Source organism: Photinus pyralis, unplaced genomic scaffold (assembly GCF_008802855.1).
Source record: "Photinus pyralis isolate 1611_PpyrPB1 unplaced genomic scaffold, Ppyr1.3 Ppyr1.4_LG6, whole genome shotgun sequence".
Classification (NCBI taxonomy): domain Eukaryota; kingdom Metazoa; phylum Arthropoda; class Insecta; order Coleoptera; family Lampyridae; genus Photinus; species Photinus pyralis.
In genome coordinates, this window is record NW_022170663.1 from 28,360,026 (window position 1) to 28,373,138 (window position 13,113).

The 13,113-nt window shown below is 35.9% G+C and overlaps 2 protein-coding genes and 1 long non-coding RNA gene across 4 annotated transcripts; 1 reads left to right on the forward strand and 2 right to left on the reverse strand.

Moving 5' to 3' along the window:
• Nucleotides 1-45: 45 nt before the first annotated feature.
• On the reverse strand, nucleotides 46-775 carry LOC116174577 (uncharacterized protein CG1161-like). Its single transcript, XM_031492515.1, has 4 exons — nucleotides 634-775; nucleotides 517-583; nucleotides 342-466; nucleotides 46-295 (listed from the first exon to the last, which is right to left on the reverse strand). Exons 2-4 carry the CDS (start codon nucleotides 574-576, stop codon nucleotides 46-48), a joined length of 435 nt encoding a protein of 144 aa, XP_031348375.1. The 5' UTR covers nucleotides 577-583; nucleotides 634-775.
• LOC116173898 (GDP-mannose 4,6 dehydratase-like) lies at nucleotides 627-3,333 on the forward strand. Of its 2 annotated transcripts, XM_031491639.1 has the most exons (5): nucleotides 627-762; nucleotides 2,138-2,573; nucleotides 2,625-2,857; nucleotides 2,902-3,117; nucleotides 3,174-3,333. In XM_031491639.1, the coding sequence occupies exons 1-5, from the start codon at nucleotides 712-714 to the stop codon at nucleotides 3,303-3,305; spliced, it is 1,068 nt and encodes a 355-aa protein (XP_031347499.1). In that variant the 5' UTR covers nucleotides 627-711; the 3' UTR covers nucleotides 3,306-3,333. The 2 variants fall into 2 exon arrangements, with proteins under 2 accessions (XP_031347499.1, XP_031347498.1); XM_031491638.1 differs by having other exon boundaries at nucleotides 2,138-2,857.
• A 2,935-nt stretch (nucleotides 3,334-6,268) lies between these two features.
• LOC116174373 lies at nucleotides 6,269-6,555 on the reverse strand. The gene is made up of 2 exons (XR_004146099.1): nucleotides 6,438-6,555; nucleotides 6,269-6,324 (listed from the first exon to the last, which is right to left on the reverse strand). It is a non-coding gene; the product is annotated as an uncharacterized LOC116174373 (long non-coding RNA).
• Between the last annotated feature and the right edge of the window lie 6,558 nt (nucleotides 6,556-13,113).

Below are 13,113 nucleotides of genomic sequence, written 5' to 3' on the forward strand. Positions count from 1 at the left end.
CGTTTCATCCTATACAGACTAGATACCAACGATTCTATACATTAATTAGATTACCTCTTCATTTGTATGTTCTTGATAATTTCCTTTGGCGCGTTTATTCAATAGCGGATCCAAGATAATCAAGAAAGCCATATATATTACCAGGATCGAAATAACCCATATAACGATTATGACCACAACTTTAATAATGGTAACGTTACGATGCTCATATTTACATTCGCAACGGGGGCAGAACTCGTTCTCTCGTCCTTTGATCTTGTCACCGAGCTTTGGCACGATCACCCCATCGCAGTTACTAAAATAGACAAGTAAATTTAAGGTTGCATCTATCAGTCATCTACCATTTATTTGGTGGCACATTAGCGATATGAAAATTACGAGTGTTCAACGTGACATCTGTACTGTTTGTTACCAGCGCAATACTGGGACATCCGCAAATACATCGAGTGTTCTCATATGCTTGACCCTAGAAAAAGTTACTTGTAATTACAATTATTACAAGCAAACGTGACTTACGTGAACAAGAACAATTGACACGACCAAGGGCAGAAAAACCGTAAACATTGGCGGCCACATTTAAACGCTGAAGGTATAAATTGTGTCAAATGAATGAAATATTGAAGGTATATTTACCTTTGAGTAATTACTTTGTGATAAGCATTGTATGTGGCACTAACAGCTGACGCTTAATCACCTACTGGAGTTGGCAAGATGACTTCTGAAAATGAGAAAGTTGCTTTGATTACTGGCATTACAGGGCAGGTAAGTTTTGTTTTCTCAATGATTTTTGCTTTGTGCACCCACCAAAATCCGTGAGACAATTATCATTAATTTATTACTTTCGTATGAGTATTTTGACGTTTACAAATGATTTGTATTTGACAGATGACGATGACAGGATTTACCTGTTCGGTAAAGTAGTTTTCTACTTTTTTGAATCAGTTACGTCCGTGATCAGGTTCTCATCATTTATAAATACATCTGTACGAGAAATTTTATGAATCAATTGTTCATAATTTGCTATTTTATTTCTATGTACCTAAAGCACATGGCAACACACCTTTGCATAGCTTCAAAGTTGCTTATCAGTACATATCATTTATTTTGTTAATACAATACGATAACGATACCAAACACCATTTAACTATCAAGTGGGCGTGAAAATCGTGTACTTTTACCACACAGTGCGTTTCAACAAAGTTTGCAACTATTTTTAACGTTCTTAGTCAGTTTTATACAGGGTGTTACGTCCAAAGACCTTTGAGAAAGTAAAGGAATTCTTTATTTGTCGGCTATATTTTCTTTTTATCTTGACTACTCCCAATGCCTACTACCCAAGTGTGCAAGGGTGAATGCCTACACAACCCCATCCTTGCCTGGGTAAGTTTTTCCCACTCTTCCTACAACCACCATCCACAATTAAAACTAAGTCTCCGGCAGATTTTACTTTTCGCTCCGCTTCTTTAATTTGTAAACTACTTTGTCCTTCGCGTTAGAGTTGGAGTATAGTCTTACACCCATCTACTCCAAAATTCATTTACTAATAATTCCTTTGCCCTTCTCCATTGTCTTCCTGATATTAAATCTTGTTCGCTAATGACGTTCCGCGGTCTTCCGTTATCTGAATAAAGAACCTTTGGACATCCTCTTCTCTTCTATTACGTTTTGATCGCTATCAAACAACCTTCCGTGGACAGTCGTTTATTAGGTCCAAATGTATTGCCCTAGGTATTAATTAGCAGTGCTCGATTTGAGGAGGAACACGGTGGAACGACGTTTCGGGACCTCTCGCTCTTTTAAAAATAAAAATAAATCGGCACTAAGAGAGGTAATGAGATCAGTACTAGAATTTTTTGTTAGTGCGTAAATTACGAATTTGCGTGAAGTCACTCACCCCATATTTTCAAAATTGACTTTTATAATTGTCTGAAATCTTTTTAAGGGCTATAAAAATTTCTAGAACATAATGAAGAACCTCCAGAATTCTACAATTGCAAAACTTTATAATAAATACTTAAATAATTGAGGTCCAAAAACCATTGCGGTCGATGAAGAATCTGTTTCTTCTTGAGTGCACCCACGCGTTTAGCTGAAATGTCGTTATTACACCCTCTAAGGACCTAATTCTGTTTTATAGGATGGTTCATATCTGACTGAGTTTTTACTAAGTAAAGGATATGAAGTGTATGGAATCATTAGGCGTTCCAGTACGTTTAACACTTCTCGAATCAACCATCTGTACGATGATAAATATAAGCACAGTGGAGGAAAGATGCATCTTCTCTATGGTGACCTTACCGATTCCAGTTGCCTCGTGAAGATCATCAAAGAAGTACTCCCTCGTGAAATTTATAACTTAGGAGCGCAGAGTCACGTAAAGGTTTCCTTCGACCTTAGTGAATACACGGCCGAAGTCGATGCGGTGGGCACCTTAAGGCTTTTAGATGCGATACGCACATGCGGCCTGGAGAAAAAGGTGAAATTCTATCAAGCGTCTACGTCCGAGCTCTATGGCAAGGTTCAGGAAATTCCTCAAACAGAAAGCACGCCTTTTTATCCAAGATCTCCTTACGGTAAGTATTACGGTCTAGAATGCACTTCGCCGTACAGCCTCTTATTAATAGCTTGCGCTAAGTTGTATGCCTATTGGATTGTCATCAACTACCGGGAGGCTTACGATATGTACGCTTGTAATGGAATTTTGTTTAACCATGAAAGTCCGCGGCGCGGTGAGACATTTGTTACCAGAAAAATTACGAGGGAAGTTGCCAAAATCCATTTGGGTCTCTCAGAGTACGTCGTTCTAGGAAATTTGGACTCGAAGAGAGACTGGGGCCACGCGAAGGACTACGTAGAAGTCGGTATTCACCTGCGTTTTCACTATGATCAGCTTTTTCGTAGGTAATGTGGTTGATGCTCCAGCAGGACGCTCCCAAAGATTACGTGATTGCGTCCGGACAAACTCGCAGCGTGCGGGAATTTGTGGAAACCGTCTTTCGCTACATTGGGAAAGAAATCGTTTGGGAAGGCGAAGGCTTAAACGAAATTGGAAAGGAGAAGGATACGGGAATAATCCGTGTTAAAGTGGACGCGAAGTATTTCCGACCTACTGAAGTGGTACGAAAGGAAAGATTGGAAGTCTTGTGTCATTTTCACTAACTCTTCTGTTTCAGGACCTACTGCTTGGAGATTCTAGCAAAGCCCAACGGGAATTGGGGTGGCAAGTGAAGATTAAGTTTGAGGAATTAGTTAAGGATATGATGGATTCGGATATTCAGTTGATGAAAAATAATCCGTTGTCATAATTTACAAATCAATGATTTTCAATCTGCAGTTTAATTCTATTTATTTCCACTTCATTTTTATTATTATAGGTACATGTGGTATACCCTTTCAAATTACTATAAATGCATCATTTTGCAATCAAAGTAATGAAACAGTTGAGTACCGAGTTAACGTTTTTTCTGGTATACCAATAAACGAGCGCTTTGTGCAAAAAGAGTCATCGGAACGTATAAACCAACGCACCTATATAGTACCTCCTAATATTTGGCTCTGAAACTTTTCATATATTTGATATTATCGGTTACCCTTACCATAGACATATGAGCATAAGTTGTGATCTACACTACCCAAGTCGACAGCTCCCGCGCTAACAAAAAGCGGGAAAAACACGAACTCGGAACACCAGATAGTAATACAAACCTCTCACTGAACAATGGCCGGATTCCCTACGGTGCGAAAGGTAGGTTGCAATCACTTAAAAGTGTAAAATGAATGAAAATGCCGACTAGAGTTCCTACAAATTTAGACAGAATGCATTTAAAGCCAAAGAAATACTCATCTGATAAAAGAACCTAGGCGAAGAAAATTCCGAATCATTGTTCACAGAGGGTAAATATTGGGGAGAAATCTGGAGCAAGAGGTAACATTAACACATTTTTCGCCTGTGCAGAGGTAGATGCCGAAGGGATAAAAATCTATTGCGGCATTAATCCCGAAATATCTAGTTGAAGGTTATGTACCGTATCCTAGACCTTCAGATACCTTCTGGATTGTAGAAGGTCCAGCTAATGAAAAATGTATTTCACGTACTTTACGTAAGAGACTTCGAAATGTTACCTATTATTTACAAATGGAAAAGAAGTGCAGTCCCTTTGAAATCTATAGTGAGCTGACCATTTTGGCGTATCAAATGTTGTATTAAATTAACGTCAAATTTAAATTAGGTATTCAAATTCAAGTTATTTCCTCTGATTGTAATTTTTGTATATTGCAGTTGTGATGTAAAAGTTAATTACACTAAAAAAAGGCAGATTAGTACACGAAGAATTGAAGTCGCTAATCAATCCAAATGATTTGGTATGAAGTTCATTCTGTACTCGAAATGGGAAGAGAGTTTATAAAGTTAGAACAAACGGACTCAAAACAATATAATTAGGTACATGAAGTGTAAAAAAAAGGACAGACACTACGTGTTTCGACTTAACATCATCTTTAGGTGTTCTCTACAAGATGGAGGTCAAAATTGAAAAGAACATAATTATATTATTTATCTCAAAATCACAATTAGCACACTTAAAACTTAGACACTTTTATGTTTCAAAACGTGCTGTTTAAAATGGGTTTTAATATTTGTCCCATAATCACAATTGGCACATTTAAAATCCTTAGAAAGTTTATGTTTTAAAAGATGTCGTTTCAACAGGTATTTATTATTTGTCCCATAATCACAATCAGCACATTTAAAATCTATAGAAACTTTATGATTTAAAATATGTAGTTTGAAGCATTCTTTAACATTTGTCTCATAATCACATTTAGCACATTTAAAATCCTTAGAAACTTTATGTTTTAAAAGATGTCGTTTTAAGTTGCCTTTAACATTTGTCCCATAACCACAATCAGCACATTTAAAATCCTTAGAAATCGGATGTTGCAAAAGATGTTGTTTGAAGCATTGTTTATCATTTGTCTCATAGTCACATTTAGCACACTTAAAATTCTTAGACCCTATATGCTTTAAAAAATGTCGTTTGAAGTCCCGTTTAACATTAGTCCCATAATTACAAGTAGCACATTTAAAATCTTTAGAAATTTTATGTTTCAAAAGATGTTGTTTGAAGTATTGTTTATCATTTGTTTCATAATCACAATTAGCACATTTTAAATCCTTGGACTCTTTATGTTTTAAAAAATGTCGTTTGAAGTACCGTTTAACATTTGTCCCATAATCACAAGTATCACACTTAAAATCCTTAGAAACTTTATGTGTTAAAAGGTGCTGCTTAAGATGGGTTTTAAAATTTGTCTTATAATTACAATTAGCACATTTAAGATCCTTAGAAACTTTATGTGTTACAAGGTGTCGTTTAAGATGGGTTTTAACATTTGTCTCATAATCACAATGACCACATTTAAAATCATAAGAAACATTATGTTTTAAAAGGTGTTGTTTCAGACAAGATTGAGTATTTGTCACATAATCACAACTACCACATTTCCACAAATCCATAGAAACATTATGTTTCAAAAGATGTTGTTTGAAGTAGTATTTATCGTTTGTCTCAAAATCACAAACAACACATTTCAAATCCTTTGAAACTTTATGTTTTAAAAGATGTCGTATGAAGTTGCGTTTAGCATTTGTCCCATAATCACAATCAGCACATTTAAAAACCTTAGAAATTGTATGATTTAAAAGATGTTGTTTGAAGCAACGGTTATCATTTGTCCCATAATCACAATCAGCACATTTAAAATCTTTAGAAACTTTATGTTTTAGAAGATGTTGTTTAAAGTTGCCTTTATTATTTGTCCCATAATCACAATTAGCACATTTAAAATCCTTAGAAACTTTATGTGTTAGAAGGTGTTTGTTCCAATAAGATTTATTGTTGGTCTCATATTTACAAATACCACATTTAAGATCCTTAGAACCAGTATGAGTTAAAAGGTGCCGTTTAATATGGGATTTAGAATTTGTTTCATAATCACAATGAGCACATTTCAAATCTTTAGACAGCTTATGTGTTAAAAGGTGTTGGTTAAAGGAATATTTCTTGTTTGTCCCATAATCACAATGAGCACATTTAAAATCGTTAGATGCTGTTTTACACCGAGATAAAAGGTGATACTGAAAGTCAGAGTGTTGCTGTACTTCTTCGTTATAAGGAGATTTAGTACCAATAGTAATTTCGTCCTTTACTGTCACCAAAATTTCGTTCCTTACTGAAATGTGCTGTTCCTGAAGAAAGGAATGGATTTCTTCTTCTCGTATTGGTTCGATTTTAATGAGCGGTGTGTCATTATTGCCATCCATACCTAATAACAATAACTGGATAAACATGTTAAAAAATTGTTCAGGTTTTGGTTTATCAAAAATCTATTTTGGTATTAAATAATACAGGAGGGAGAATACTGGGAGATTTTCCTACCTGAGTGTTGAATAAGACAAATTTCACAGTCTACACACAAAGCACACACTACACTTTTTTGTGTCGGCACAGGGCACTTTGATGTTTGTTACTTGTTACGCCATTCGCCAAAGGTTACTGCGCATCCGGTTACGAGTTAAATAGGTTGGTCTTAACAACGAGGCGCGCAATTTAAATTGAATTGCGCTCCAAGAAAACATTTGTATTCTTAGCGCATTTTTGAAAAAAACACGCCATTATATTCGTTATGGCCGACTGAGATCTCAGCAATTACAATAGCTAGAGACTTCAAATTTTCCCTAAAAGCTTTTTCTGCTCTAGTCTATGTCGAGTTAGATTGCTCATGAGATAGGTAATTTAAAACTTCGCTAATTAAATTCTGATCGGCATTACAACTTGTTTTAAATTATCTCATAATGAAAATTTCCGCCTCAAAGACAACGGAATGATCGATTTGATTGCTGTAGTAGGCGCTTTAGGATTGCGAAATCACGTACTCCTTAAGGCGAATTTACACGGGGACAGTAACTAAAGCAAGTGACTAAAGCAAGTTACTAATTTTTAGCACATACGCATTTAGTATTTGTCTACACTAGTTTAGGTCACATTTCATTTATATGTAGTCGTCTTTATTGTCGATTATATATATTTCCACTCCTTTACATAAGTTTACATAAAACATAAAGTCATAAAAGATAAAACCAAAAACCGACTCACCATCCTAACCTAGCTTAAATTCGTAACGTAACTAACTTCACAATGTACAGGGTGTTCTATAATCACCTACAGCTCGTCCATCCTGACTTACCGATCGACCTCGATCGTGTGCATACAGAAAACTAAAAATTTGAAAGCAAAATTCGTAACATGATTTCCTATTTACTATCTCATAAACGCAGTTTTAAGTATAAAATAAAGTACTTGTCTTTAACACATAACAAATTTCTAGGTTAAATTCTAAACTAAAACTACAAATAATACAATTAGTCAGACTCATACTCAATCTCAAAGCGATCGTCAATGTCACAGTCAAGTTCTTTACGTAAGTTTAGTGAGTAATGTCGAAGACGAGATGAATCGACAATGCCTTCATACGGGATTTGTGTATTTTGGTAACCGTCAATATCTGTGATGACATACCTATTATTTGATAAGACAGATTTTATTATATAAGGGCCTCTATATTTCGGTAGTAATTTCCTATTTGTTCCCATTGTAGAATCTACATTCTTTATCATAACATATTCTCCTTCTTGATACTTAGATGGTATTTTGTGCTTCTTATCATACTGAATTTTGTTTTGTTGTTGCACTACCAACGTGTTGTCACTTGCCTTTGACCTAATGTCGTCCAAGTTCCGATCCTCATTGTCATTCTCTTCTTCCAAAAATTCACGTAGGTGGTCTATGACCTTCCCACGCTGATCGATCCCAAAAACTAGTTGTGACGGAGTATTCCCAATGCTTCGGTTTATTGTATTATTAAAGTAAAACTCTACATCTCCTAAAGACGTATCCCAGGTATTCTTTTCTCGGCTAACTTTAGCTAATATAGGAGTAAGGGTTCTATTCATGCGCTCTACTTGACCATTCGCCCATGGTGCTCCCGTGGCGATAAGTATTTGTTGAACTTCATTATTGTTAAGAAAATCCTTAAAATCATTTGACGTAAAACATGTTCCTCGGTCCGACACAATTTTATATGGTTTACTGTAATTTGCGAAATATCTCTTTAAGTGTTTTATAACTTCTTGGGTATTTGTGGTTTTACAGGGATAAAGCTTAACAAATTTAGAAAATGCATCAACTACTAAAAATATATATCTGTATGTGTTTGCTGTCTTTTCTAACGGACCGTAATGATCAAGGTGTAGACATACAAACGGTTTTTTACCCTTTGGAATGTTATGTAATTCGCCTTCTTGTTTACCACTTTGGGGTGAATATTCAATACATTTTATGCAATTACTAATATGATTTTTAATTGTTTGTCTAATCTTCGGAAACCAATACGTTCTGGTTATTAATTCTTCCGTCTTGTCAATTCCACCGTGTCCCATCTCGTTATGGTATGTTTGTAAAATTGCTGGTATCATGCTGTGTGGTACAAAGAATAATAGATCTTTATTGCGTTTCCTGTACACTAGGCCATTTCTTAATTCGTAGAATTTGTCTTCAGAGTTCTCCAACTTCTTCTTAATTTGGTCAATTGACAAATCCATGGTTTGTTTCACTGCTAACGTCTGCTCAAGAGTGTTTCCTTCTAATACCAAAATATTCTGAGTACGGCTTAAGGCGTCTACATGTTTCATTCTGACATTTGAACGGGGTTCAATCTCGTAATCGTAATTTTGTAGAATTAGTGTCCATCTCATTATTCTTGGGACAATGTCCTTTTTCGCAAGAGTTAATCTAAAGCTGTCGCAGTCAGTGATAATCTTGAAATGAATTCCGTGCAAGTAAATGTGAAACCTTTTCAATGAATATATAATTGCAAGACATTCAAGTTCATAGCTATGGTATTTAGATTCCGTTTCCGATGTCCTCTGACTATAGAAACATACTGGGTGAAACTTATTATCATTCTGTTGCTGCATTAAAATGGACCCAAAACCTAACGCACTTGCGTCACAGTGGAGTTCTGTCTTCGCATGTGGACTGTAGATACATAAAGTGGGTTGTGATATCAATTCTCCTCGTAAGGTATCGAAAGCTTGTAATTGTGCAGCTCCAAAATTAAATTTAGCGCCTTTTCTCAAAAGGTTATATAATGGTTTTGCTATTAAAGAATGATTTTTTATAAATCGTCGAAAATAACTAGATAATCCTAAGAACCCGTGTAACTGCTTAATATTTTGTGGTGGTGGATACTTAATTATTGCTTCAATATTTTGTGGACTAGGCTGTATGCCTTTCTCGCTAACCTCGTAATCAAGATATACAATTTCATTTTGTAAGAAAAAACATTTATCAAGACGAAACTCGAGTCTGTAAAGTGCTGCTTGTTTGAAAACTAGGGCCAAAATGTGAAGGTGCTCATCTAATGTTTCTGTGGCAACCAAAATATCATCTATATATGATAGGATTTTGTGTTCTCTAATTAAGGTGTCAAAAATCATACACATAAATCTTTGAAAGACTCGTGGTGAAGTAGTTAATCCAAAAGGTACCCTCAAATATTCAAATTGGCCTAATGGTGTTGTAAAAGATGTGTACGGTACTGATGTCTCGGCGACTCTAACATGGTGGAATCCATTTCTTAAATCCAATGACGTGAATATTTTTTTTCCTTGAAGTTGATCCAATTGGTCATCAATTAAAGGTGTCGGAAAGTTGTCCTTGATGATAATTTTATTAAGTTCGCGATAATCCACACAAAGTCTATAATCACCAGTTTTCTTCCTTACTAGGACAATGGGGCTACTGTATGGCGATAAGCTAGGTCTAATTATACCTTCCTGACATAAGTTGTCTAAAATCTTCTGAAGTTCTATTTTTTCTACATAAGATAATCTTCTAGGCCGAAACGAAATGGGTTGATCGTGTTTTAGGCTGATTTTCATTTCAAAGTTGTGTTCAAGAGACGGTTGTTGAAGGTTAGTTACGTAATTACTCTCATAACAATTATACACAGCTTCTTTGAGATTTGAACTTAAAGACGCATTAATGTTTAACTCATCTTTAACCGACTCTGAACTATGAACATAATCAATGTTTAATATGTCTTGAAACTGATTGTCATTCTTTACGATTGAGACTTTAGAACCAAAGGTTACCTTAATATCAGGGTTACTAATAAAATCCCGACCTAAAATTGCACTGTATTGCATGGTCTCATTTGGGACTACATAAAACTTGATTGTAACGGCTATCCCATCAACGAGAACCTCTTTTTCATAAATACCCAGAACTGTTAGAATACTCCTATTTATGCCCGAAAAGTGCTCACTCTGTGAAGCATCTTGTGTATAAAATTTTGGAGGTACATAATTGCTCTTAATTAAACTAATAGGACTACCTGTATCTAGCAATGATCTTAAATTATAACTACAACTAAAGTCAACATCATTCAAATCGAAAATTACCGAACATTCATAGTCATTCACCTTAAGTTCATCATGGAGGACATGAGTGGTGCCTCCCTGGACAGATCTCTTGTGGTCCGGACAATCTGGTCGTTTATGGCCCATTTTGCCACAATGGAAACAGGATCCCCTTTCTCTTCTTGGTTTGGGACAGCTAACTGCTTTATGGCCTTCCTCGCTGCAATTGAAGCATCTCATTGGCGGCATGTTGTCTCGAGTTGAAGTTGTATTCCGGTTCCTAAAATGAGTAGTATTACTATTTTGCGAATTACGGACTACTTCATTGACGTGTGGTACGGACGCTGTACTATTTCCATTTCCGCGATCGCGATCAGTTACATTGTTCATGATTCTTAAAAGTTCATTTAATTGTCTAAAGTCATGCATACGTGCTTGCACCTGTAACACCTGATTATCGAAACCGTCAATTACATATTCAATCATGTCCCGTTCACACAGTTCCAGTTCGTTGCCCAATGTGACCTTGTCATTGAAATACACCGAAAACTTTTCCGATCTTTTCCACCTCCTTGACTCAAATTTCCGCATCAACTGAATGTGGTCCGGTCGACTTTTAAACATATTTTCCATCTCATGTTTTAATGCATTCCATTTTAGATTTATAAAAGATAGCTTAGAATGATACCATTGTAGTGCTTGATCCTTTAATTTTCCAACTGCTACTAACGTCATGATGTCCTCTGGTACCCCATAAGTCCTCATCACCGCATCTACCCGTTGTATCCACGTCTCTACGTTACTTGTTCCATTAAATTCCGGTAGTAAGGCTGCAACTTCTTTATGACTAAATCGAGTACCTGTCATAAACTGTTCTGTCCCTCTCGCCTGTGGCTCCTGCGAAGGTTGATTCCTAGACAGTTCCAATGTTCGTATCGTTGCTTGTATGATGTCTTCGACTGTCATCATTACCCCTTCAGATCCCAACCGTCGATTCTGTCGCTCTTGCTCCTCGTTCACAGATGTATCTGGATCGCCACCGCCTCGTGCCATGTGTACACTTTCATCACCCAACATCCTAAATTTGACCCTTTATTTTTAACAATCCGGACTTACAATACGTTTTCCACTATCCCACTTCTGATGGCTGTAGTTGTCTTTATTGTCGATTATATATATTTCCACTCCTTTACATAAGTTTACATAAAACATAAAGTCATAAAAGATAAAACCAAAACCGACTCACAATCCTAACCTTAGGCTTAATTCATAACGTAACTAACTTCACTCTAAATGTACAGGGTGTTCTATAATCACCTACACGTAACACAACGAAGTTGAGGTAAAGCTTATGTGCTCGTGTTTCCGTCTGTCCGTCCGTCCGTTCCATCGAGATCTCGGCCCCTGGGCCACCTAGAGACTTCGGGTTTTCGCTAATTGATAGCCGTTATGGTCTATATTTGCCCATTTCGATCAGTTTCGTATTTTCCATATTTTGCGCAGACTGCGCAATGCCAACTTTCATATTTATGGAGATATTTCTTTGAAATTTTAACCACCAACGCTTCTAGTTCCGACTCACTTTAGCTGGACACAATTTTATTATGTAGGAGGCTAAGCGGGATATCTCGTTTATCCCAATCATAAAATGCTTAATTACAACAAACCTAAATTAGATAAATGTGTGGTTACAATGTAAATATTCCTGGATAAGTAGGTGCATATTATCACAGATTTATAGTATATTTAAATCTGTGATATTATATTTGAAGATTTGCTGAAGTATCGTAGATACGTGAAACTAAAAGTTATCAGAAATTATGCTAAGAAAAAAGACGGTTTTGCAATTATTTTTTCTTTTTTTTTTTTTTTTTTTTTTTTTTTTTTTTTTTTTTCAGATCAACCCAGACCTACCGGAGGAAGCGTCTACTGCACTGGTAATTGGCATTCCTCTTAAGGTAAGTCTTCTGCCATATATCTATATTTCTGTATATATATTTATTTCTTTCAGATATTTTATTACATCCGTGTATTTTACAGGATTGTTTAGTACCCCTAAGGATATGTTATATTTATGTCTATAGGTATCTAGTTTAATGCAATCGTTCATAATATGTTGCACGGTCAGGGTTTCCCCGCACTGGGCACATTTTTTATTTCTCTTTCCCAATAGGAGGTGACTATGCAATTATTAATTTAATCCGAAAATCTGGAAAATGTATTGGTTAGCGCTGGTTAAAAAAAAGCAAAGGGAATATTGTGTACAACTTTCAAATTATTTCTTTCATTGTAACGTCCTGTCTGTAATAGAATCTACCTCGTCTTGAATGACGCCCACTTACAAATGTAATTTTATCCCAATGATAGTGAGGAGTGTTCAGTAGGTCATGTTTATGTGTCTCGTGTTTAGACAATAATCACTCTTTGTATTTATGATATGATTCGAACTCGTAAAAAGACGGCTTCGGATGAATCAGTTACGTTCTTAACTTTGAAAGCCCCCTATAAATATTTTTATGGAACTACTTAAACGCGAAACAACTCTTGCATATACGCTGGCTATCTATAGTGTAGTATGATCTTTGCTTCGATCAGATCTTTGCCTACACCCAGTGGTCGAAGTGGCAAATATT

Excerpts from the sequence above, each read along its gene's own strand:
- LOC116174577 (XM_031492515.1), bottom strand. The coding sequence starts at position 576 with ATGTGGCCGCCAATGTTTACGGTTTTTCTGCCCTTGGTCGTGTCAATT. Across the intron at positions 467-516 it reads TGTCAATTGTTCTTGTTCAC|GGTCAAGCATATGAGAACAC; the intron begins GTAAGTCACGTT and ends AACTTTTTCTAG. Across the intron at positions 296-341 it reads AATGTGCCACCAAATAAATG|TAACTGCGATGGGGTGATCG; the intron begins GTAGATGACTGA and ends TGTCTATTTTAG.
- LOC116173898 (XM_031491638.1), top strand. The coding sequence starts at position 712 with ATGACTTCTGAAAATGAGAAAGTTGCTTTGATTACTGGCATTACAGGG. Across the intron at positions 2,858-2,901 it reads ACGCGAAGGACTACGTAGAA|GTAATGTGGTTGATGCTCCA; the intron begins GTCGGTATTCAC and ends GCTTTTTCGTAG. Across the intron at positions 3,118-3,173 it reads ATTTCCGACCTACTGAAGTG|GACCTACTGCTTGGAGATTC; the intron begins GTACGAAAGGAA and ends CTTCTGTTTCAG.